The sequence below is a fragment of the Clinocottus analis genome, unplaced genomic scaffold (assembly GCF_023055335.1).
Source record: "Clinocottus analis isolate CAN_PGR_092001 unplaced genomic scaffold, fCliAna1.0.p SCAF_11, whole genome shotgun sequence".
In the NCBI taxonomy this organism is placed as follows: domain Eukaryota; kingdom Metazoa; phylum Chordata; class Actinopteri; order Perciformes; family Cottidae; genus Clinocottus; species Clinocottus analis.
Window position 1 is genome coordinate 16404719 of NW_027175832.1, and position 26698 is coordinate 16431416.

Below are 26698 nucleotides of genomic sequence, written 5' to 3' on the forward strand. Positions count from 1 at the left end.
CAAACACCACCCGCGAGAGCGGATCTTTCAGTCAGTCTGTCACTCTCATTGACGCGGCGGTCAAATTGTCCACGAGATAGCCGGAGCAAAAACAAATCGTCAACTCCTAAAATGGAGAATCACCTGAAGTCCTCAGTAAATCTCATCAGATGAACCTATTCTGAACTCATCCCAGTTTATGTGACTGTGGTGACTCAAGAGGGCTAGTGTAGCTTTCATCTGCGTTACCTTGTTTTTTTTGTGTGTTTTTTTTAAAGAGCCCCATTTGCATTGTAAAAACTCACTTTTCACAATGTAGCAAAAACATTTTAGACATTGAATTAATTTGATACGTGACTCATTCTTAATAGCGCTCGCAAATGGAAAGTGAAGGAGTACCACTGTGACGGGATTACTCACCGAGGCCGGGCGGGCTCTCGGGGCACGGCGGCAGCGGCTTGGGAGAAGGCGTCTGATTGGTCTCGGGCTGCGCGCTCGGCACCAGCTGCTCCCCCGTGGCCAGGTAGCTGGCCAACGTTGCGTTGGGCCTGGAGAGGTTGTAATAGTAGTAATGGTGGCCGCTCCCTGCCGCTCCGCTGACGTTATTCCTGGACCCGTTACGGCCGTTGTTGAAGCGGCTGAAGAGGTCGAAGCGCTGCGAGTACACGTCGAAGTACAGGATCATCATGATGAGGAAGTGGAGCAGGCAGAGCAGCAGGACGCCTTTACAGATGCGCTCCAGGGTCCGGCCCAACATCAGCCGGGTCATGGCCGAGGAAGATGACCGCCAGCCTCGACAACGCTGGCGCGGCGCGGCTACAGACATGCGCTCATCCTGATGGCTGCTATTAGATATCTGGTAAGGACATGTGGTGAGCTGATACCGGACTATCTGACTTCTGAAAGGGTCATGGGGTCATTAATGAGCATGGGGAGGCTACACAGTCGGCTACACCTAAAGTCTGAGTTGCCAGCTTGTTTCTGGTGCGTCTCCAGATTCCCAGCATGACAAAAGTGCTAAAATGTTGTAATCAGCCTCAATCCCTAAGGGAGATAATCCAGGAACTCAATCACAAACTGGTTTAACTGTAGATAGAACCAATAAGTACTGGTGATGGATTCAGTATAATCTAAGACATAAGGCCCCGATTTCAGATAAATCTTCACTGATATAGACATGTGATCATATGTCGGGTTCGTCCCAGTGTCAAGTTGCTGCTGCAGCCATGTGGTGTCCAAACGTGAAAAGCCAGTCCAATTATTCCAACGACGACCAATTAGTCCGATGACTGACGCTTAAAGCTTCCAATCAATCGATTTTCTGGACGTCCATGAAAGTCTCAGGCACCTAAAAGAAAGTAAAAGACAAAGAATGAATTGGGAGGAAGCAATTGAATAACATTGAATACAATTTAACTACATTCATTTATCAAATGTGTGAGTCGAAGAATGGCGGTGTGCTGTCAATGTGTTGACCTCTTGCTTGAACCAATAAAGGTGAAGTACCTTTACCTTTTACAGGACAATACCTTGAGAGGAAAATGACCATATATGGTTACTTGTACGATAAAGGGTTACTCCTAGCTGTACATTTTCACTGGAAACAGTGACTTACGTTGCTGTAAAGAATCCAACCCAACTCATAAAATGCCAGAGGAAGACCATCGCTGGTCTTCCTCTGGCATTTTATGAGTATTCAGTGTCTTTGTTCTTCTTCGACATGCCCGGTTGCAGAACAGTTAAAAACATTCGACAGTAGAAAAAGAAATACACATTTGACAGAAACAGAACCAACGACCAAAGCATCTAAAGCGAGGATAAACAAAAAGCTCTGACTGAGGCTTTTCAACCGAATTGACGCGCACAGTCAATTTTCCAGTCAAGTGGTTTAAAAAGCATTTACGATGGAAAGAGACGGCAAGAGGGAATACACAATCCAGTGAACATATGAGCCGAGGAGAGAAACAGGGGGCACTTAGAGCAATCCCACAGGCAATGCTTATTGTAGCTTTATGGCTTTTCAAATCAATGAGAGATAATAAGAAGATGAGGTTGGAGTAGACGATAAAAACACTGACCGACACCAGACTTTCGCAGGAAAAACCAACAGAGGTCGAGAGTAAGAAAGAGACGGAATGGATAAACTGGATCGCATGAAAGGATGGAGAGTGAATGCTCGTATCAGCTCAGTGCTTGTACACTGGTACTCAACTGCACAGATATCACCTGGGAAAATCCTTAAAACGTGGCAAATTTGAGATATTGACAAAATCGTTTGCATTTGTGGAAATGAAATGGGCTATTCCATCAGCTAGGAAGTCAAAAGCTGGCATTAATAGTCTGATTCATAGCTCCCTTTACATATTCTGTGATTACACACTAAAATCAAAAGTTGAATTCTAACTTTAAGAAGGTGCAGACCAGTGTGCGCTTGAATCCAAGTGCAACAAAACAGATGCCTTGCTATGTGGGTGGTGTTCATGGTTGTTTCCAGATTGTAGGATTTGTTGGGGGGGAAATTTGGTTGAAGGACGTATCTGTTAAAGTCAAAGGTACAAAGGTTTTCTTACAATAAGGGTTATCAATAACGATGAAGAGATGTAAGAGAAGTCTAGTGTTAGAGACTGTGCGTGCAACTTGATGGTTAATGAGATGGATTTCTGTTCACGGGAACGTGGAACGCCGGCCGCACCGTGATGCTTGTGCCGGTCAGGATTTATTTCCCGGCCGTGTTGCTCCTCGGTGACTAAACCGGCTGGCGTTTAATGCATCGGGGTTGAATTCATGACATGTAGCGAGGCAGTCGGACGGATAATCAGTCAGACAGATAGAGGAGCCTTGCACCCATTTTCTGCTTCGACTACAGAGCTCAGGGACAAAAGGGGTTGCCCCCTCGGAGTCCAACAGGTGTTGAACCAAAAAATATCAGCAGCCGAGTAAAAGAAGTGGGAAATCTGGGATGGAGATCCTGTTTCGCTCCGGATGACCAGCTGCACGCGACTTAGTAGACACAACACACGCCGGTGCTTTTTCTCTCATGCGAGGTAGGAAAACGAAGCCTATGAGGACTAAATCCCTCTGCACCTCTGCCTGCTTATTTGCTGACATTTCGTTCAACTGACTTGTCTCAAGTCAACAAGTACTAACTCTGGATTTTTTTTGTTGTTGTTTTTTTTTTTGTCTTGAAAAAGGTCAGCGGACCACAAGAAATACAATAAAGCGGCGCAGAGGAAATCTCTTGTCTTGTTCCTGTGTCTCTTTATTTCCTTTCCTCTCTCTGGGATTGTGTAGAACTCAGAACTCACTTTCAACTACATGTGTGAAAGTCACCAACAAAGTCAGGAATGAGTCTGTGAAGTCTTTGAAGCTTGTAAGTCAAGGACCAAGGAGACGAGAGGAGACCCATTGTGTAACAAGCGGATTTAAAGGATCCCCTTAACTCCCTTTAATGACAGTCCCCCTCATGTATCACGTCCGCCGATGAATACACACATTTGAATTGTCGTGAAAATACGTGAAGGCGAATACAGCCGCCCTTTCTCATCTGCATTCAGTTTCACGGGGCAGTTTCTACATGAGCAGAACAACGACCGGGTGACAACTGATGAAGGAAAAAGAGAGCTGAAATGAAAGAGAGCGGGAGGCAAATGTGGCTAAAAAAAAAGTACAACTTCAGGAGTTTGGAGTTCTCTCTACCAGCGAGAGCAGACGGCACACTAATCTCTGTATGTGAAGCAGCAGGAAGGGCAGCCTTCGTCACGGAGGCTAACAACCGCGCTAACGCATTGTTCAATGGCTTGTGGATTAATTATAATTCTAAAACTGTGAAAGACGACATGGTCAAACTGAGCGAGTGGGATCAAGAGGTGGCTGCTTATACCTCACCGAAGGTTTGCATTCATTCAATATATATATATATATATATATATAAAAACAGCTACAAAATCCATCCATCCATTATCTTAACCGCTTATCCTCATTAGGGTCGCTGGAGCCGATCCCAGCTGTCAAAGGGCGAAGGCAGGGTACACCCTGGACAGGTCGCCAGTTCATCACAGGGCAAACATAGAGACAGACAACCATTCACATTCACACCTATGGGCAATTTAGAGTCCAATTAACCTATGCAGCATGTCTTTGGACTGTGGGAGGAAGCCGGAGAACCCGGAGAGAACCCACGCTGCCACGGGGAGAACATGCAAACTCCACACAGAAGGACCTGCCAGACCAGTATCCGAACCCCGCCCCGCCCGGGATCCGAACCACAGACCCTCTTGCTGTGAGGCGTCAGTGCCGGCCACTACACCACCGTGCAGCCCCTTGGTGCAAATGGAAAAAGGGAAACTGTTTCAAGCTGAATTAAAGTTGTTTTTTCACCTAAGCTTTAAAGATAATTATGAAATATTCAGGGTCAACTGTCAACTCGGTAAGAGAGAGGAAAAAAATAAACATGAAACTTAACACACTGCCATTTCTATTTCATGTTAGAATATATTTCTATGTTAATGTATTTTTCTTTTTTCCCGACGCGTGGCTCTGATCGTCCCACTCCTCGGCTCTTGACGAGCTCGCAGCTCTTTGAACTCGTCATTTAAATATGGACCGGTGCCGTTATGAGACACTCAAATGCTGTCCAAACGCAACCTTTTGGCTTTCCGTGTGTACAGTGCTACATTTACCACAACAGAAAAACATCCATGCAAAAGACACCAACACACAGTCAGAGAGGAAATATTGTGATGGATCTGCGAGCCAGACTTGTAGGAAACATTCTGGGATTATTTTTCTCTCCTCGCTTCACCTGCAAAAACCACTTTTTTTCCTCGCATTTCTGAATTTATATTTTGAAATGCGCCACCAGGGGAAACTCTTAACACCTCTTCAGGTTGGTTGCCATCAGCTGTGACAGGAGGCACGGGGCTTGTACGTTTCCAAAAACGTTCTCTTTGCACCGCACCGTATTTGTCATCAGGAAATAAACAGTATGTTCAGGACGCGTCAGTCAGTGGAGGGAAATATTGTAACTATTGGGGCATATTGAAGGCATAAGGAAAGCAGAAAACATGCTTTACTTGATGAAACCACTTTTATCCACTCCAGGCTGAAATGTTCTTTTCATGGTTAAGAAAATCAAGTGCAAATAAATACAGCCATGAAAACTAATGTTTGAGATCTCTCAAAGCCAGAGGGTGAAGAAGTGCGCATTGAACTTTAATCTCGATCAGTGTCTTCCAAACTTTTCCAAACTTTATGTTGGCATATTTGAAAAGCTAATGTAAAAATGCTAAATCGAAATGTTAAATGTTAGTTTGTCTTCATTTTGTATGGAGAGGAAAACTTGCTTATTTTCTCACTCTGAACATAATAAAAACTCTTCTGAATGTTAACTTTTTTTTGCCAAGTTCATCCTTTAATGTGCAGCCCTGAAATTTACATTTTAATAACACCGCAGGGCTTAGTTATAGTACTGTGGTTTCAGGCTTTGTGACCCTCACAGACCTGAATGACACAGAAGATAAATTCCTGTCAGAAGTGGATTTTTACGGCCTTGTAGCACTGAAACGCTACCGAGGATACACAGATGTCAGATTAACTACAAGGATATGAATGATTTGCGACATTGGAGGGAGTGATTGTCTTCTTTCTTTTCATTGTTCTCATTTCTATTGAAAAACATAGTGGGATTTTTCGCTGGACTCCTTTAAGTCCTTTCCTCAAGTCTGTGGAACATAATGTGTAGGCAGCGCATCAAGCGGCGCGACAATGTTTAATAATAAAACGGTATTTTGACACAGATTTTTCCTTTAACAGATATTATGAGTAGGCCGCATCGAGGTTTCGATACAATTACGTTAAAGTGTGCAGCCCACCAATCTGTCACAAAGCAAGTCACTCAAATCCAGGCGTTAAGTTTGCCGCACAGAGGCTGACACGCGTCAGCGTGCGCGGGAATATTTGCAGGCTTTAAAAAGGATCTCTTTAAGACACTGCACTCGTTTAATAATTCCTGCTCTCGTCACATGAATGGAACGGATGCCTCACTTTCGGACTTAACACACGCGTATCAAAAAGTGCATTCAGATGGAGTGCCGGCTAAAGCTTGCAGAACGTCTACAACATCTGTATCTTAAAATTTTAATTGGTTGCCAGACGGGTGGCCAGACTGGTAATTTGTGAGGGTACATAATTCATCGAGTCGAGAGCAAGCATATGCTGGAAGAAGAGATGGTCCGCGGCTGAGCTGAGGGCTTTTAACGCGGAGGGACGACTCAATACGTGGCGATGTCGAGCAGCAGAGTCTTTTCACACACAGTCACATGAATGAATTTATCCTTTTAGAAATCACAATGCCCACATGTACAGCAATGAACAGCCTCTTCCATTGGATGGTTCCGTTTGAAGCGTATAGCTCTAAGTGGAGAGACTTTTGTGCGGGGCCAAAAGGGTTCAAAAGCAAACCTGGGGGACGTTTAGGCAATGTTATCGTCACAAGTTGCCCACCTTCAGCCCATTAAGTCCACAGCGGAGCGCAGATTCAGTGAATGCTGATGTGTGACTGTGCGAGTGCAAATTCAAAGATTGTTTAATTCATTTCTCCCACTCACACTGTGTGTCAGTGCGGTGCCACCTCTCATTCCTAACATGTAACCTCACTTGTCAAATATTCAGAAGTGCAGCCGTTCTTCACATTCTCGTTGCTTCACAGAAACACGAGAGGAATGGGCAGAACGCGCGTGTGGGAGATGTACACTTAAACTCTTTCTATCGTGAGTTTCATGAATACGTGTGTCTATAATCCGGGTGTTCTTGTTATCGAGAAGAAATGACCAACATTTGGCAAATTCAGAAATGCTCTGGAACATGTTATTTGTATTCTTTCTGAAGTTTTTTTTATCATGTAATTGATTATCTAAATTGCTGCCGATTCGTTTACAGTCAACATACTAATGGCTTCAGGTCGACAACAGATCGTATGCAATCAGCAACATTATCTATTGCCGGGATACAGTGACATACTTTATCTGTTGCTGCTGGCAGTTCTGCAGCCTGCAGTGCACCATAGATGCATGAGGCTAGTTATGTAAAAGGAAATGCACCAGCAACCATGGATCTTTATTGTTCTTTAGTTTCATTTTCTTTCATTTATGAAACTTTTAAAACAGTGTGGATGGATTTGCATCTTTATTCAAAAGCTATCAAATGATTATTTTTGACTGCAGTGGATTCCAGAGAGGTCTGATGTTGCAGAATCATAATGAAAAACACTTGTGGTTTTTCGCGTCTTCCAACACATCCCGCCGCCGTTTCTTCACTTCTCTTCACAATCTCCACCTGCTCTCTCAGCTCTGACCGACCAGGTGAGTCTCAGCCAGGTAACATAACACGTCACGGGCTCCACAGCAACACATCGACCATCCAACACAGAACTACCTACATGTGATAAAATGACCTTTTGAAAGATTTCTGCAAGGAGGCTTCAGTCTGGCTTCAGGGTCAGGTAATGAGCAACGACCCTGGAGCCGTTAGGAAATCAGTGTCATGCTCAAGGGCGCACAAACAAGGCCACACGTGGTTTTAACCGCGGTCACAGTGCCGAAGCACACGGCAGGAGAATCCAGGAGGGATGAAAGGACGTGGGCTGGAGCATTATGATCGACAGAAAGCTGCGAATCAAGTGCAGATGCAAAAGAAGAAAAAAAAATGGGCGAAAAAAAAGAAACATCAATCTTGAACTGCTGAGAGTTGCATTGAAGATGGGTTGCTTGAACGTTAAGTAATACAGTTGTATGGCCCGAGGTCGACTCCTCCGCATAATGTATTTCTATCTGTTTAGTATCAGAGAGCTCGTCAAATAATCTAAGACAATGAGACTGAACAAAGGCCTTGATGTTCCTTTTAGTAACATCACCATTGATCATTTGTAATAAGGTTTAATGCATGAGCAGAAGGCCGTTCTTTCCCAGCAGCACTGAGAGATGCCGCGCGCACGCACACGCACACGTTCTCCATCTCAGTGTGTTTCTTTAGCAGAACTTTAGCATATGTTCCCAGTGGAGCCCTCAGGCTACGAGCCTTGTTTTGTTTATTTTATATACTCATCTTTACCAACTGATGTGGAAAACAACAGATAACACTCCCACTTTCATCCTTGTGTGGAGATTTACTGTCTCTACAGCTCTGACAGCTACTTACTGCTGACCACTCGTATTATCTCTCTTCAGATAGTAATGCAGCTTGAATTATTCATTTCAGGTGGATCATATCACTGCTTGTATGTGAAAGGTGTCACGAGACGAACTTATAGAAAACCATAAACAAACACTTGTTTGCAACTGTTTATGCCTTTGCGACGTCGAGAGCGTTGTGTATCGGCGTGAAGCGTACTTCTGTACTTCCGTTCTCTTGAACGCGATATCGATTATTTCAAATTTGGCACAACCTTCCACTTGGACTGAACAAGATGTGGGTGTTTAAAAGGTCAAAAAGGTCACGTACTGACTTTCCAACCGTGTCAAACCGTTCTCGGACGGTCTCGCTGCTCTCACAGCGTTTTACTCGGCCACAACACTGTGCACAACCTTCCCAGCACCAGACTGCAGACAGACACAGTCAGCAACTAGTTAGTGAACATAGTGGAGCGTGAAGCAGCTTGAGACATCCCTCGGGAGTTAGTGGAGACCAAAACGGAGCTAAAAGAGTGAATTTTGGATACTTAAAAAGGGATAATTAGTTGTTGTCAAACTGTTATTGCAGGTGTTGATGTGAATGTAATATCTCTTCATATTTCACTTTCCCAAAGTAGCTAGAAACTAAAAAAAGACTTGGAATTATGGGCAGTCTTGGTGTAAATGCAATTATTTTAGCTGGATGAAGATCACAGCCGGAGCAGCGCTCTCTCTCTCTCTCTCTATGCTGCTCCTCTCTTTTCCCCTTCTCCTCTCTCTCTGTGTCTGTCTCTTGAGCCCCGGGCCTCTTGCTTTTTAACCTACGAACCCAGCCCTCCCGGTCTTATCAAAAATGCATTAGCCATGCTACACTTGATAGTGTGGAGCCTCGGAGCTCTCTCTTGGCTCCAGCACATTGTGCTGTGGGCAAGTTCATCTCCCACAAACCGACCGGTGCACAGTGGGACGAACAGAAGTCATCCTTCAACACTGTCGACTAATGCATTAGGAAAAGTAGCTCGGTCTCCGTTCATTGTGCACCAAGAGGTCACTTGTCTCATAACATTAAGCCTTTTTGACTTATTTATCTGTATTCACGGTTTAAAAATGTAGTCAGAGGTATTGCGGTTAATCGTAAGTCTTCAAAAAAAAAAAAGGTGAAAAAACAGTTTTTTTTTCAACACGCCGAATCAATTTTCGCAGAAAACCGCAGTGTAGCCGGGTCAGGCCTGAAGAGTTATTCCCCCCGACTGAGTGATATCATAAAAATGTAGAGAAAGACAAGACGAATAGAAACACTACAGCACACAACACACTGTCATTAAGAAGGATCTGGGTCAGGTCACAGGGCACGATGGTAACGACACAGCATCCTGTGCAGGGGTTGAGGAAATTAACTCCTCTTATGTTATATATATATATATATCTGTTTGTCTGTTTAGACCTTTTAAACATATCAGACACACAAAAATCCTAATAATAATCTGAGCGAGCCTCATTCTCGACGTTGTGGAGACGCGTGATGGTGCGTCACGAATGAATCAGTCACTCCACCACAGCGCTGACCGCTCAGTGTTCACTAACAGACTGGACTCGTCTTTACACAAAATGTCAGTGGTATTCAGTGGGGAAACGCACAAAGAAAAGGGAATGCATAATATTGATAGGGCTGCAGTGATATGTAACAGTGAGAGAGAAGACACCGGTGCTATGTTTATGTGTGGCATTTAACATCAATTACTATAGAACAGAAGTTTACTGTCAATAAATAAGACAACTGTCCACAGTGGTTTCACGTATTGACAACATGACAAGTCTTGATTACAGCAGTGCTTCAAAGATGAAAAGGTCATCATGAGCCTGAAAATCTGTCTGAACTGCCATTTTATTTTAATTTCATCACTCTGCTTGACGTCATGTCTGTGATATCCATTCTCCAGTTTTTGGAGGCCAGGTTATTTTGCAATGAATTATAAGTAGTGACTGATAACTTCATCCCATATGTGTCATTTTCAACAGACACAGAAGCTGCAGTCACTTAGCATATACGTCATGTTAAATGGAAAAATCTGGAAAAAAAACAATGTTGTGACTTTTGTCCCCTTTTACGATACAATTTTGTTTCAATGCATCTCAAAAATACCCAATAGATTGATCAAAACTCCATACAACCACTATTTGTAAAGTCCTACCCAACCATGTCCTTCTGCACTGCACAAGAGCTAATAGCTGCTAGCGTCACGCTCCATTTTACATTTCATTGTTTATCTGCTGGATTGTACAAAGTTGAATTCTCACAAGAACACAGTGTGCTGATGCGAGACAGGTGAACACCTAAAAGTCAGATAAAACATTTTTTTTTTATTTTTAATCATGTTAATCTGCTTCAGCAGAGCCCCAGAAGAAAGGCCAAAGCAGGAGCCTGCAGCAGACAGTTATCTCGTGATAACCTTTGATTTAAACCTTTGAGGTGGGTCTGATAGCTCGAGGCCAAAGTGTCGATTACATGATGCACTGCTGTCAGAGTTGCACACCTAAATCATGGGTCTGTCTGTCCTGCCTGAAGGTAGCATTGAGACGACGCCGTGCTTACATTGAGCCGGTTTTATACTGACAGGGCTTGATGATTTGTACTGTGCTTGTGCCGCTTTGACATCTGTTTGTTGATGCAAATTCAATAGACCTGTATTTTTTTTTGTACCATAGGAACCGGGAGAAAGGCAAATAATACAGTTTTCTTTTAAGCTAGCTATCTATTTATCTTTCTATCGGAAATCTCAATTTAAAAGAGGGCAATTTTCATATCACAATTGTATTAAATAACCGTATCCTGCCGTCTCGACAAGCCAAAAGAGGTGAGAGTTTTTGCCTCTGGATGTTGATTTCGCCAGCTGCAATGTAAACTGTCGCCAGCAAATTTAATCATCCGTAGCTAGTTAACATCCATGAGTTCGGCCATAAAACTCCAAGCTGTTGTCTGTCTCGCGTTCGTAAAAACTGTTAAACAGGACACCTCAAACAACAATGCTGATTATGACTGTTTGTTTTGTTAATTTTTTCAAGCCTTGAAGATGACACATTTGTGATCCTTTCCCATAGAAGTCATTTTAGGAGCGTGACATTTCAGTTTAAAGTCAGACTACGGGCATATGCCGTGGTAGTGAGGGTGCGTGCAACTTTTCGTCTGGTGAAGTATAAAAAAACTTGAATTGTGTCAGTGTTTTTTCTAAAAACTTGTACTTTCAACAATATTGTTTGATAACAATGGTGTTTCAGAAGCAGAAGCTGTCCGTAGTACAGAAAAGAAGCGGAGGAGATCATAACAGAACATCTTAGTTTAGTTTCTCAGCCTGCTTGCTTCTCATGGGTATAGTAAGAGAGAGAGAGAGAGAGAGAGAGAGAGAGAGAGAGAGAGAGAGAGAGAGAGAGAGAGAGAGAGAGAGAGAGGAGCCCTGAAAACATAATTTTCTACTACCATCATTCTCAAATTTGAAGTATATTTTTTCATAAAACTTTCCTCAAATGAGGAGATGAGGGGAGTACTAGTACGTTTCAACCTCATAATTTCATCGTAGGAAAAGTCAGGCATATCGTCAGTGGACCGACTGGCATTGCCGTCCTGCTGCTAGCGAGGCTAAAACATTACCGCCTGTATGGTTGGTCTTGTATGTTTCTCACAACGGAAGCTGCCACGTACACTGCTACGCTTTAACTTCAAAATCACAGTTATATAAAACTACAGCTGATGGATCATACATATGCATAAACGCTCACAAAAGTGAATACTATTCAGTCTTTGCTATAGGAATAATGCTCGAGGGAACAGCCAGCAGGGCTACCTGAATACAACAGAATGAAGCCTGTGGTCCAGACGTTTTACTCATGCAACAAAGACATCACCTAAAGACAAGAGCCAAGCAGAAAACAAGGAAAAGAGCCGAGTGTGGGGAGGAGAGAGTGAAAGCAGAGCTAATCAGAACAGAACTCCAGCCTTCTACTCAGCTCGGCCCATTCGGATATTAAATTGCCTCTCAGTCGTCTCTGATCTGAAGGAGGCTGGACTTTTTCTAAAGTCTGATATCACATTGCCTCTTTGCTCTTCTTTCTGCTCCCTCTCATCCAAGAACAAGTGTAGCCTGCTTTGTTTTTTGTTTTTTTAAAAAAAAGGTCTTACTCTCTTTTGTATGTATGTTTTGCCAAAATTGACAAATGATCAATGCCACGGCGCAGAACGGAGAGGTATTTGATGCCAACAATTAATATCAAGGAGGCTGAAAGCCTTTCAAGGAATTCTCCTCCAGCGTTGCGTCCGCTGTTTCTCAGCATGCAGGCTGCACTCCTGTTATGCAAATACCAGAAACTCCCGTGTGTAGCTTCAATCCACAAACTACAGTGGAAACATCACGAACTCTCTCTCTCTTTCTCCTCTTTCTCTGTGTCTCTCTCCCCCTCTCTCTGATCCAGCTGCTCTTTTGGCAACGGCGCAAAGAAATAAATGAAGTGCTTCAGCGGAAGGAAGGCTTCACTAGAGAAGGATTGCGGGGAGAGAGGGAGTGCGATGAGGATTTGGTGAGGGGTTTTAAAGACATTTTATTTAAATGAGTGTCTTTTTTTGGCTTAAAACATCAGTGGTACATTAGGCTTAGTGCCAGTACTGTCCAATTACGCTTCCAATGGCTATCGGTTTAATCAACCTGAGTTCTTTTTTTATTTTGTTTTATGCCATTTGGTGAAAAGCTGCAGTTTGAAAAAGGAGTAATCATCAAAGTGAGAAAGGAAAGCACACACATCCCAGTATCTGCAGCTATGTTGGAGAGAAAAGTAGACTGAGGAGTTAACTGACGATAAAACGAAAATGGTGAGACTGAGAGAAAGCTTCTTTGCTTTATAATTTGAATATTGTGGATTTTAATATGGCCTGTAATGAAAACAGTGGCGAGAAGAACATTTTAACTAAGTATCGGGCTCGTCTTTAGCTCTCTACCCCCAAACGACCCCGTCTTTTTACAGCGGGGTCACCTGCGGGACTATTTAGTGAGGAACAGCGCCGTCCTGGAGTGTTGTCTTCACGGCTCGTCTCCCGTTTCCCCAAAAAGTGTTCCCACCTAATTCTTTAAATAGCACTGCTCCACATGCGGATGGCACGCATTTGGTGCTCTTTATGAAATTGTGATGACGGAAAGAGAAACGGAGCGATGGAGCAAAGCCGGATTCAAACCCAGGAACGGGGTTCACGATCTGCGTCTTAACTCCGCTCGAGGTCGCCTCTTTCAAAATGAGAAACAGGAATAATTAGAAACGGGGAGTCTGACGAAGATTAAGCTAAAAACCGCATGCTGCTCACGTTCCAATAGAAAGCAGTCAGACCGATGTCGTTGCCGACGTCTGCTTGCGTAACATTCAATTAGCATATTTGTGTAATAGACATTTTCCGCATAAATCGATATTGGAATAGTTTGAACCAGTTGCCAAGTACAGGTGTCGTGGCCAGTTGTCTGATAAATCAAACGCTAACATAAATCAAAGGGCCATGGAGGCGCCGTGGGTTTGTGGCTCACGCCGGCAAAAATAATGCTTTGTCCAAACTGGATTTCATGTTTCTCATAATTTATTTCCCAAAACAAGCAAACAAACAAAAGAACAAAAGAACTCCAATTGCTGCCTCTCCTGCATTGGCCCACCCAGGTGCATGCTGGTCCTGTGCCTTTCTTATTCCTATATATAACCAGAGGTGCCCACAGTGTTATCCAATTAATAAACAAACAAACAAACAAACCAAAAAACTAAGTATACCTAGACAACCACCAAACATGATTAAACTACAAAAGAAATTAAACCCAAACAAGCAAACATCTAATTAAACAATATTAATTGTGAATAAAATAATGAAATACTAATATTAAAGAAATAGCTCGTACAACATTCGCTGTTCATTTCTCAGACGCACGGGTGCGTTGAATGTTGACGTTTTTGCCTTCGTTCTGGGCGGTACAACAGGAGGACAGAGCAACCTTTATGGAAAGCGATGTTGTAAAAAAAATACAGAATACGGCAAGCGAGAAGGTCCACTTAGGGCGAAGGGGTCAAACAAACGCAGCCTTTGCCCCAGGACACAGGAACCCCTGTGGGAAATAACGGATAGTTCGACCTTTACTTCAGTCAAAAGAAAAGAAAAAGTGATCAAATGCACAACACAAAAGGCACCAAATACAATCACACATACGCACACACACACACATGCCCGTGTCCTAACTGCCTCCCGTGGTTAGTAAGGGTCGGTTCACATGACAACGTCAACCTGCTACGACCGGCAAGGTGTGGGGATGAACACATGCGCTTTGGTTTGGGCTCCATGACCTAAATGGAAGCACGCTGCGCAGGACTGAGCCCGGCGCTAGTGACCGTGGAGGAGCCGATCATGGTATTTACACCGAGCTGATCCAAACGCTCAGTCGCAACAGTGGAATAACAGGCAAGCCGCGGCACACAGGAGACGGCGTTTTGGCTGAAAGGAAGCGCGTTTACAGGTCGTCCAAAGTTATTTCTTCTTATCGTGGAGATATAAAAACCCTCGGTCAGAGCTCACGGAACGGCACAGTAGAGCAGATTCATGTTCATGAAAAAGCTCCTGTGTGATAAGCCTCCACTTTGAACTTTGTTCTTTTTTTACTTTCACAATGTGATCGGAGCCCGGAGGACATTCCTACACGAGCTCGCGGTGAGTTCAAAGTTTGACAGAATATCTCTGCCAGGTGGATCAGGCGCTCGGTCGCATATGTGTGTGAGTGTGCACCTCCGCGTCTGTCCGAGGCTACGCTCGCGTTCTGCTGCAGCAAACCGCACAGCATTTTGGGCGCACAGTCACAGCCGCATGCTCGAGGGTCTCTCGTGTTTGCGGGTCACTTCCACGTTTAAAAAAAAAGAAGAAAACAAATCCTGTTTCATACCGTCTGCTGACACCTCACTCACCACGCTTAAAATCGGCCCCCGGTGATGACACAGCTGAATGCCGTTTAAGACAGCGTGTGTTCGACTATCAGCTCACACAGCGAGGAATGAACACATGGCTGGGGCAACCCTTTCTGAAACACGTGACCCTCCGCTTCCAGGAAAGCTTGATTATCCACAGAGTCAACTCTGACTAACAACAGGAAATGAAGGCAGCACAGCAAAGGAACATAACAGCAACATCATAAGGGCAATAAATAGGCTGAGAGTTCTGCTGATGCATTTCTGCATCAGCATAGACCACGTATGAGGCAGTATAATGTAGTTTTAAAAAGGCCACCATGCGATAACCAACCCACCAAACTCTGTTACACCTGCACACAAACACAAAATAATAAAACAAAGTCGAAACCGCCACCCTGCCAACTGTAACTGCAGCGACCCAAACTACCTTTCTGCTGTCGCAGGAGCTTCAAGTCAAGTCACAGGTTTTCATAGCAGATGGCCAAAAGATGGAAAGATAAAAAGATGTTTCTGCGATATTTCTGCAAATGAGTGAGCCTCACAGGCCGAAGATATGCGCTCGCCGTTGAACGGGTTTACCGAAGCTGTGTGAAACTCGGAAACGGCAATTGACAAAACGATCGCCACTCAAGATCCATTAATCTGTTTGTTCTGGAGCTTTCCACAACAGACATTTTGACTTTGTAAATTGCACAGCTGTTACGAATAACATGAACGATGACTCTGTTGTATTTACGCGTACCACAATAAGCCAACACACACACACAATACCAGGACCCGAAAGCCAAATGCAACTTAACCATCTTTAATTGTAATATAAAAACCTGCTTCGACAAGTCAAAATGTCTCCATTAAAAAAAAAAAAAAAAAAGGTTAATCGCTCCACAACTGAGCAGATGATGATGACCATGAGATGCAGTCAAGAGCTCCAGATGAACTGTGAAACTAACCAGGGCTTATACCAGGGGTTTACTGATGGTAACCCTGTTTGTGGAAGAAGAGTGTGGTAAATCAATATTTTGACCGTTATCATTTCTGTCCATTTTCAAGTTAAAATACCAAACATTGCCGACATATTCCAGCTTTCTGCTTTTCTCTCATCCTATGTGGGAGCAAACTGAACAACGTTGACGTTTTGGACTCTTGGCTGGTCAAAAGAAGGAATTTGAAATCAGTACTTTCTAGACTCTAATAGAGCACTTAATCATGATAATAATCAGCAAATGAATCAATACTATAATGAATCGTTAGATGTTGCCATACGTCTATAGGTGTCTGGCTTAACTGTTAAACTATAAATAAGAATACAGACATTGCAGTCAGACTGAATGAAATCATGTATAAAACATGGCCTTAATGAGACGAGAAAATGTTTTGTACAGTACAGCGTCAAGAAGAAAATTCAAATACCAAAGGCCACTCTCTCCACTGAGCAACTTAGTTACGTCACAAAGCGAGGTAGTTCCAGTCCAATTGCTCCTACATCCTCCATCGCCCTAAAGAGATGCTGTGTCATAAATGAGAGAGATGTCGGATTGGATTATGGTCTAGGTACAGAGCTTCTGTGTAAACGCCTGGTTAAGTTAAGCTTCCTGATGGAGAAGCCCCCATCCTCCTCCTCTTCTTCGCTCTCATTTCCCCAGTGTAACGCTGGCTGTATACACTTTGCTCTTAGTGTGCTGTAACCAGACCAGGAGACAAGAGATGCTGTTGTCCGTAGACTTTTTGCATCCTCTCTTAAAAAATGTGTGGAAATAGTGCCTGCAAACAAACAGCTGTTTTTAAAATAAAATAAGTGGATCGTAAACGCTTTAAAAGCTCTAAATTAAACCCAAATTGCATGGCTGAATTTTCCCTTCAGCAGTCTGTGAGATGAGATGGTTCATTTACAGTAGAAGAACAGTGCAGGGAGGCAGGGTGAAGCCGAGTATGGCGGGTGTAAAGATGCTGCTAGTTCGCGGAAATGTGCACGATAACAAAAGCGGGTTAGGGGGCAATGCACGCGACCACATTCCCATAACATGCAAAGCAGAAATAAAAGCAGAAGGTTGCAGGTTAGATGTCTGGAGGTTGGATGGAAACAAAGGGAAAGCGTGCAGGATGCGATGCTGATTGAAACAATGCATCCCAGAAAGCAGACAGAGCACCTACCTTGAGGACTTTTATCTGTGCATCTTCTTTGCTGGAGCGCCACTGATTTTCATTCACATCAGCCGCGGAGGAGACAAAAAAAAATAAAAATAAAAAAAAAAACTGTCAAAGAGCATTTTGTTGTCAGAAATGTTTGTTTTTAAAAAAAAAACCATTTTAAAAAAGCGCTGAAAGCTAGTGGCTCAGCCCAGCTCGCTGTGCTAGGGATAACTATATTATTTTTCGTCTCCCCAGACAGGCTATTATGTCTGCTCTTCATCAGGAAGGAAAGCTCATGTTGTGGAGCATCACGCTAGCCAAACGGCTAACGTAACCCGTACCGATATTCTAGCGCAATCCGGTGAGTGGAGAAATGCTATCCTCATGATTTTCCGTCATCCCGCTGTGTTTTGGTGAGGACGATATGAAAGCACAGAGAAAGGATGCTCTCAGGCTGTGGCAGCGAGCAGGTCCCTTCGCTCCTGCTGTCTACGGAAGCCCGGGTGGGCCAGAAATGCGATTTCTTTTTTGTGTGTGTGTGTGTTCTTTTCTCTTTCTGCTCTCATCTGATAGAAGGGATGCTGGTGATTTTATAACCTGGTTTTACTCAGTTGTCCACACACGAGACACACAGGGAATGATTGCACGTTTAAGTCATGATAATGCATTGTATTTGTTTTGCACTTTAAGAACAGATGTTAAAACGTGTTCTGGAGGCAGTGAGAAAATATTTAAAAAAATATATAACTGACATCCTACTCATCGTGTTCATTTAAGATAATGTTGTCTCTTTTTTAGTCTTTGATAAACATCGTTTAAAGGATTTCTCGAACAGTTTGTCCTTGTTCCCTTTCACTCAATTCGACTAACAGATAATCATGGTTTAATTAACAGTTTTACTCTTTTTGTTGATTCTAGTGTCCCGATGATATTTACAAATCATGATCTTAATCAAAAGTGGTCAAGAGTAATTACATTTATTTTAATTGGAATTTGAAATATGGTTGTTACAGAGTGCTTCAAAAGGCAAGATAAATATAAGTATATTTAAATATGCAACATAAACAGGTTAATGTTTGTTTTATTTTATTCCCATTAAAAAGCCCTATTTTAAAAGTGTTGTTGTTGTACTTGCTCTTTAGTACTTGATACCTGTGAATTGACCAACAGCTCCTAGGGTCTTGGTTCACTAAGACCTTTTTTGTCCTTAGATTTTTAAATATTCCAGATCATTTGGTGTTAATGTAACAGCTGGCACCAAAGCAAATGTCACAAAAAAACACAGTTTAGAATTTGTGAAAAATTGTTTAAATATTCATGCTTAACTGTGCTTTATGGTTTTTATTTATATCCAGATGGTCCTCTTACCGGATTTTGCATTTGTCAAGCTTTGATAAACTGTCCCCTCTAATTATGGGCAATTTGGTTGAGTAAAACACTTTTTGTCTATTTTTTTTAATTAAATTTGTGTATTAGACTATAGATTATGTTGATAGCTTATTCAGTACGCTCTTTTTGTAAGCCATTAGTCTTTTATGTAAAACAATGATATTCACAAATATTCAACAGAGCAATACTATATTTGAGAACCATAAAGTTCTCTAATGTATCAGAGATAATGTAAACAATCTGAAGTGATGCTATGCTGTTTAAATCAATATCAGACTATAAACAAGGTTAAAAGCTACACAAGTCAACAAATTAATAGTGTGTTAAGAATAACACAAGATGTGACGCTTCCTATGGGACAGATGTTGTGGTTCTCGGCTCCATCTAGTGGAAGCAAGAAGCAACTGCAGGCCTCAGGAGCGATAACGATCAGGCTCAATCAGCCTGAAACACATTTAGCTCACATTTCAAACAGCTGCACAAAGAACCGTGGACACTTGGTTATCTGGTTATCTTCATAGGACAAAACAACACAACAACACAAACACAAATATCAATTTTAAAAAAACAAACAAGACCCAAGATCTTGATTGGACAATTTTATTTTCTCAAGGACATTTATGAAGCCAGAAGGAAGATCTGTTTTTGTTATCATACACTGTCAAAAACAATGAGTTTATTTTCTGATCACCATCACATCAACAGAATGCACACACACGGTACCAACTACACTTACTGAAAGCCTGGGGTTTGGTACGGAGCCTGGTTTGCCAGAGGAGTGCTGGAGTTACCTCTCGGTTTAATCATGAAATCATCCTAAGGGCAAAGGCGATCGTGCTGCTTTGACACCTTTGGTAGGAGGTCTAGACATATTAAAGACGATCCAGTTTCCCCTTGTTAAGATTCAACGCTTGTACTCATTCAGAACCCCGCAAGCGGGTTTAAGGGGACGAACAGTATCCATTTAGACAGATTTATGAGTCAGCATCAATAGGAAACAGCTGATGAAAAGAAAAAGTACTTGATGGCTTTGTTGTGATGTAGCAGAAGTCTAATTGTATTATTTAAATTGCACTCTACCCACAAATACAACTCGGCTTTACACACACAGACACACACACGGTAAACTTCTTTAAGGAATGTTAGAAAATATTGGGAGCGAGGATTTGTACAGCTAACAAATTACGACATACATTCAAAATAAGACAGTTTCATAAAAAATAAAGTGAGGATTTGTAGAATTTCTGTGAAAAATAAGGATATTTAAAAAGCCTGCACCCATAAAGTTGTTTGATTATGTAATAGAGTGTGTTTTCTCCGCGCCAGACCACCTGAGGTTACATGAAAAGCATTCCCCCTAAAGACCTCCGGTATGACCTCCATGGTGATGCTACAGGTTAACTATTACTGAGTGTAAAGTAATACTATAGTAACAGAGGTGCTCTTTAAAATGATCCTCTTTACCGTCTGAGACCATTTAAGATTGAATAGTGACTTGAGAACAGGATTAAAACAAATGAAATAGAGGAGACTCGGGGGAGTGTGGGAGGGCGGGGGGGGGGTGGGGGGGGGGGACAAGGAGGTTATGGCTGGGACCGGTGTTCAGGAGGCTCACTGGTCTCAAACGTACTTATTGTAGCTCCATGAAGTTTTGAGGAAATGAACGACAGGGTGACACACTGAGAGCAGATCTACTGCTGTGATCCGACTATCTGGCCTCCCGAAGAGCATGTCCAGCCCTCCACTGAGCTTAACAGGGAGTCCGGATCAGTATTTCCAAATCCTTAACTTCATAGATTCTCTTTCACTTCTACAGCAAGAGGCTACATAATAAATACTGTATTGGGGGCCACAGCGTGGATTAAGGACCACTTTCTTATGAGCAGAAACGGTACAAAAAAAGAAAGAAAAAAAAAAAGCACTGACAGACCAGGCTACAGTAATAAACACGATGGCAAACACCCTCATGCTTCACATGAAAAAAAGAAAAATCACTTGTCCAGCATACACACACACACACACACACAAATATTTTCAAATTCTCCAGTGTCATTTTTAAACTCAGAATTCATCCAAGAGTGGTCAGAGGAAAGTACGTCATGGATTTGCCCCCAACTGCCATCAACCTATCTGTAAGTTTAAGAGTGGTTTGGTAACGCTGCACGTTGTCTTCACAGCTCTCAAGACTAAAGACCGGCCGGTGTCGAGACTAAAGACCGGCCGGTGTTAGGAAACAGATCTAAAATCCTACAATTCATGTACGTTCTGCTTGTACGACTCATCAAGCGGCACTGCAGGTTACTCTTGTATAATCTAGAAATGCACACCAAACACTGGCATCTTCTCCCCCTCGCCCCACTTCTCTTATTCAACATTCATGTTTCTCTGAAGAAAAGACAGTCGGGTGTGCACGTACCACTCTTGCATAAATGATGGGTTAAAAAACAATACCAGGCAAATAGAGACATTTAAATAATTTACGATGTATTTACACAATAATCCGTCTTTTTTTTTCTCCAGCAGTGTCTTTTTTTCATCTTCTGAGCGCGTGAATGCATCTTCTAGTCACCCATCTTTACTTTCGATGTCTGTGGGAGAGAAAATGAAACCAGTTATTACAATTTCAAACATCGAACCCATCACAAAATACATCCATCTCTCTGTCTTTGCAATGACATTTCTCAGAAGCCTGAAACAAAGGCCTTCTTTTTTTTAAACCATTGTTGCAATAGATAGTTATCTCCTCTAAAAAGAAAGAAAGACGAATGGTGAAGACACTATAAAAAATAGAAAGGGAAAGCAGCAGCAGCTCGTCTCATTCACCTGCAGAATGGCTACGATGACACCAAACAAGCCAATAGCGCTGCCAAAGATTTCCACAATGAGGATCTTCACGAAGAGGCTGCCGTTCTGGGCGTCGGCCAAAGCGGCTCCGCTGCCCACGATGCCAACGCAGATGCCGCAGAAGAGGTTGGAGAAGCCGACAGTCAGACCGGCTCCGAACATGGAGTAACCTGGCAGGACGGAAATCAAACGATTCATAAGCCCCCAGTGTGCAACCCACTGTGGGGCCGGCAACAGAAATCTAAGTTCCTGTGAGGTCTGGAGCCCGAAGCAGAGAGGGACAGTTGCAGATATTCAATCTGAGAGACAGATTTAAAGCCATCTTAAAATATAAATTCCTTTAATATTACCATCTTTTCATGCCTAATATTTATGAGTGAATAAAATTTGGGAGTCATAAATCATGTATAAATAGATCCATCAAAGTCCATTAGAATTTCTTTCAATTGAAGTGAGCAATCTATATTTAATACCTTTTTAGACTTAATACCTTAAAAAGGAACAGTTCACTCCAAAACACATACGTTTCTTTTCATCTGGATTGTTATTAAATCAGATCTATATCATTTTGGCGTGAGTTCTCTAATTTTAGCAGTACCGGCCATAGAGATGTCTGCCATATCAATATAATGTGACTAAAGTCTGTTTTACGTGTAATTTTCAAAGCACTTTTCATTGTTTTATTGTATTTTTCTATTCTTTATGTATGTTTCTAGATTTCTGCAATAATGTATTTGATATTTTAGTTGTTCTAAGAATTAACTTGCCACCAGTTACATTAAAATATAAAATGTTTCTAGCTTGAAGCATCAACGTTTACATTGAATTGTGTTAAAAAAGAAAGAAAAAATATTTGGTGAATTCCAGGTGCAGTTTTATGTAGTTGACATTTTTTGGAAAGGATATTTTTTTCATTGTCCTGCAGCTTTATTTGGGTTTTCTTACCAGCTTGGTAGTTCCTTGCCCCGATGGTCTCAGGGGTTGTTCCACTGAATTTCTACAGGATGAAAGAGTTTCATTTTTAGAGACAAAAAAAACCTCCTTCCTCTGTTGTTTGTATCATTACACTTGTGTAAGCTTTCTGTTTCATATCCATACTTTCATTTTTGGCAGTGCAATATGGGTAACTGCAAAGTATTCTTGATTATGGACAAAAACACTGAATGCTTACCTCGGCCATGTTGCTGATTACGATGGCCATGATGATGCCATAGATCGCCACTGCTTCACAGAAGATGATGCTAAAGGGAGACAAAAAAACAAACAAAGTAAGAGAAGTGTTTGCGTTTAGAATTGGCAGCTAGTGTCCACAAGTAGTAATAATAATAATAATAATAATAATAATAATAATAATAATAATAATAATAATAACAGCAAAGCTGCAGTTCTCATTTGAGGAGTATTTACAGCTGTTTTGATGTTGATATCTGATATTAAATATTAAATATTTCCTAGAGGAATGCATTTAGAAAGTATTTTTTGCCTTGTATTTTGGGAGTCTAGAGGAAGTTAGAAATTAAACTACCTTTGATTAGCAACAGTATTTAAGTGCATTTAGCAAGATAAACTACGCAGCTGAGCTTATCAGTTAGTTTCAGGATGGAAAGAAAGATGGATGAGTACTTTAATAATAGCAGTGTTACAGCAGATACTTGGAACAAAACAGAGGAGAATTGGACAGAATGCAACTGTTCTTTGTTCTTGAATGAACGACCTTACCTAACCAAGTTCTTGGTTTTGATTCGTGGAGCCTTGACTCCACCACCAAGGATGCTTGAGCCAGTGATGTAGATCCCCCTGGAAAACAAAAAGTACAAACAGAACATTTATAACATGATAGAACTACCAGGTGATAAGAAATGAGCATCAAAAACAACACTTGCTTTTTGGTTTGCGCACACGCAAAGACCCCGTAAAAAAGTGGGCTTCCATAGTGCCGATTAAAGTTAAAACTATTCAAAACATATCACTTCTTGAGAAAGAAATATCTAACAGCACGTAAAACAAGCCGGCGGCTCACAGAGTAAATACTTTTAGCCAATGGATAGATACAACATGTCTGGTCCCCGACACACCAAGTCACCAGCGGCTGAACAGTCGACTGTAGTTGGAGCCGTTCGTCCCGCACCAGCGGATTTAAATCGCCGTCATCTGTGGCTGTTCAGCCAATTCTGCTTAATGACCCAACATCAAAGGAAGTCTGTTACAGTCAGCGCTCTGACTGGCTGTTTACGCTGGAGAGTCAAGGATTTATTTTAGTGGCAGCTTCTATATATTTTCACCCTTAAGAAAAATACCACTGGTTAAAAATGGCAGTGCAAAAACAAGGCCAAACTTTGCTTTAACTAATTAAAAACAGGAATAATTATTATTTGTCTTATTACATTTAGCTAGTTATTTTTTGTTTGTCTCTCTATACAGGTAATTAAAAAAAGGACAGGTGTCTAGTTTGCAGCTCTGCAGTCCCTGAGCTTTTGTCTTTATGGGGGGTTAAAGACTTTTAACAGAAGCTGACATGAGTCTACTATATGCAGCCAGCAGAGCACCTTTGACGCCAGCTTTAAAAAATTAATAAAATAAAGGGCATTAAATATGTGTTGTTATAACCGATACATTAGCTTAAGATTCACCAGTTAATACAGACGATAAAAAGGGAACACAACTTTATAACCAAAAAAAAACAAATTTTCCGACATTGCTACTAACGTTTTCCAGTTCCACATTTCCACATGATGTACTTTCCGGAGTGTGTCTAGAAAGAGGATTTTTTTTTTTTTGAAACACCAGTCTAGGCTCTTCATGTACACCTGGCTGACACCACTCTAAACTGGGCTCCTGGTTGGGTACTCACCAGGCTGCTCCCACCACAGACAGAGAGATGGCCAAGCCAATGCCCAGATTGGCCCACATGAACGGAGAGGTCTCCGTCAGGAACCTGCAAGCAAAGAAGTACAGCTGATGAGCAACACTTCACAAGGAAACGTGTAAGAGCAGCAAAACATAAACGCTTTTGTTCCCAGCAATCTCGTTTCTCAGTATGTGTCGCTATGTGGTTGTCCTTACTTGCTCAGGCCATCTCATGCTTCATCTAAATATGTCTGAATGTTTATGATCTACAATATCTCCAACATACTTCCTGAAAGAGACACCAGGGCCACATCAGAGATGGATCTGGACCACGACATCAAAACTCTAGTTTTAGGCATGCAGACCTATTCGAAGGGCCATCTGGCAATGGAGATTCAGTTAAAAAATGCATCCTTCCATTTTGATGTTTCATGCAGTACAATGCTTGCATGACCTTAAAATGGGCAAACCATAGTTTTAACAATACATTTAAGGAAGTTGAGATACATCTCTGTGGGAAACTTCCTATCATACAAAGAACTGAACGATCATGTGACGACAGGTCAGTGCCGCCACCACAAGGAGAAGGGCAGGCCCGGAATATGTCATAGCAATATAAAAACAAGTACTTTGGAACAGTACAATGCTCAGGATGGTGCGATACAGGAGAAGCCTTTTTTTCTCCTTTTTTTTGCTGAAACTGTAATCTCTCTATTTTAACATTGAATGTTCTGCAAGGTAATACTGTCGGGAAGGCTCAGAGCAAATGATGACCAACTTCCAAATAGTGCTACAAGTGAGGATTTATTTTTGTTATTGTGTATTGCCACGTCTTATTAGTGCCAGTGTTTGGGTCCACAACTAAACATTGGTTTATCCCAAAAGTTACCCCAATCGTACTAATTAACCTGCAGTCAAGTAGCTTTATTGCAAGATCGCTTACCATGCCACATCGAAGCGGAATCCCAGGTCAAATATGGTGTAGCAGAGACCTGTGGACACAAGAAGACATTAAATCAGACATTGAAAAAGGTCAATCAGATGCTTATCTCCCAGTAAGTGTGTGTGTGTCTGTCTGTCTGTCAGCAATGGCATGTATAGCACGCGACATGCCTCCATATCATGAGCTACGTGTGAGCCAGTGTCACATGCATGTGCTAAAGTCGTGGAGAGAAGTTATATTCTCGGTGCTCACGTGAAAGATGCTGCAGTTCCTGTTTGTGACGGTTTCAAATCCGCCAGCTGTGTAGCTAGCTGCTAGCTCACATGAGCAGCTAACTGTTAGCTCGGCCAAGGTAAATGACTTTAAGAGGGCCAGGATCCCAAATACAGTGTCAAAATAAACACTCTCGTCCAACGTGTAAAGCCCCGACCCGTTTAGCCAGCTGTGAGCTGACGTTATCTGACGCTAAATAGCAATACATGCTATATGAATATTAGCGACTTCTAACGCGGATGTGAGATGAGTTCCCTTGAAATGTTAATTATATTTTACCGACGCATGTCTGCGTCTTGCTTGTTATTAATTACTAACATGCATGAATAACCATATCTCCTTATATTCTAACCATATTGACAGTAGCTAGCAAACAAAATGGAAACAGCTACGAAGCCTCTCGTCCCGTGATATAGTCGGGTCCCAAATTCAAGCTGTCAAAACGCGCTTCGGCACGATGAAACCCCGTGATTGTCACACAGGGAGAGAAAACAAAAGATTGTATTCATTAATTACCTGTATTCTGATTTTTTTTTTAAAGGAGAAAATATAATCTTACCGACGACTAGTATGGTGCTCCAGAAGGCCAAAGTGACCCCCGTGTACAAAATAGCGTGTCCGTTCATCATCCACTCTAGCAGCATCTACACGGCCGTCGAACCCGCTGGATCAGAGAGATATCCTTGGCTCAAATCTACAGTGTGTCGCCAGCAACGCTAACAAAACGAAATAATGTAGTTTTAAGACACTCTATCGCTCAATGGAGGATACTGAGCATCGACAGCAGAAGCTGGGTGATGTCAGCTGATCCAGCTTGACGAGCATGTGACCGGAGACCGGAGGGCTGCGTCCGGTTATGTTTTCTCTTTACCTTGGTGAAGCGATTTTGCAGTAAATGTTTATTCAATCTTATTCTGTTAACACATACAATGACGCGAGTTGTGATTCACAATGCACTTATACACAGAATAAAAAATGTATGCAGCTAATTCCCTAGAGACGTGAGTATTATAACATATGATTAAATCCGAATACGTCCTCGTGAGACTCCCTGCAGTGCGTGTTACGGACGCTAGATGTCACTCTTGTAGTTTTAGTTAAAACGACTCTGCGGTACATTTAAAATATATTAATTTGTTCGCTAAATCCCAGTTAA

At 42.1% G+C, this 26698-nt stretch overlaps 2 protein-coding genes across 2 annotated transcripts in view; both read right to left on the reverse strand.

Annotated features, from left to right (window-relative positions):
* The window catches only part of b4galt2 (UDP-Gal:betaGlcNAc beta 1,4- galactosyltransferase, polypeptide 2), a 138600-nt gene extending 120877 nt beyond the window's left edge, over positions 1–17723 (reverse strand). The window contains exons 1-3 of the mRNA XM_068603189.1: positions 17588–17723; positions 17268–17309; positions 400–1327 (exon numbers count right to left, since the gene is read on the reverse strand). Coding sequence (XP_068459290.1) covers positions 400–805 — 406 coding nt within the window. The 5' untranslated portion in view covers positions 806–1327; positions 17268–17309; positions 17588–17723. The remainder of the gene's footprint in view (positions 1–399; positions 1328–17267; positions 17310–17587) is intronic.
* Positions 17724–20189: 2466 nt separating this feature from the next.
* atp6v0b (ATPase H+ transporting V0 subunit b) lies at positions 20190–26353 on the reverse strand. The gene is made up of 8 exons (XM_068571513.1): positions 26102–26353; positions 25270–25318; positions 24331–24414; positions 23199–23276; positions 22651–22720; positions 22425–22476; positions 21459–21649; positions 20190–21223 (listed from the first exon to the last, which is right to left on the reverse strand). The coding sequence occupies exons 1-8, from the start codon at positions 26184–26186 to the stop codon at positions 21197–21199; spliced, it is 636 nt and encodes a 211-aa protein (XP_068427614.1). The 5' UTR covers positions 26187–26353; the 3' UTR covers positions 20190–21196.
* Positions 26354–26698: the final 345 nt, after the last annotated feature.

Bases quoted from the DNA above. Each gene is read 5' to 3' on its own strand.
- atp6v0b (XM_068571513.1), bottom strand. From the start codon at position 26,186: ATGCTGCTAGAGTGGATGATGAACGGACACGCTATTTTGTACACGGGG. The intron at 23,277-24,330 runs GTGAGTACCCAA...TTTGTTTTCCAG, and splicing joins TCTGTGGTGGGAGCAGCCTG to GGGGATCTACATCACTGGCT. The intron at 22,477-22,650 runs GTAAGCATTCAG...TTCATCCTGTAG, and splicing joins TAATCAGCAACATGGCCGAG to AAATTCAGTGGAACAACCCC.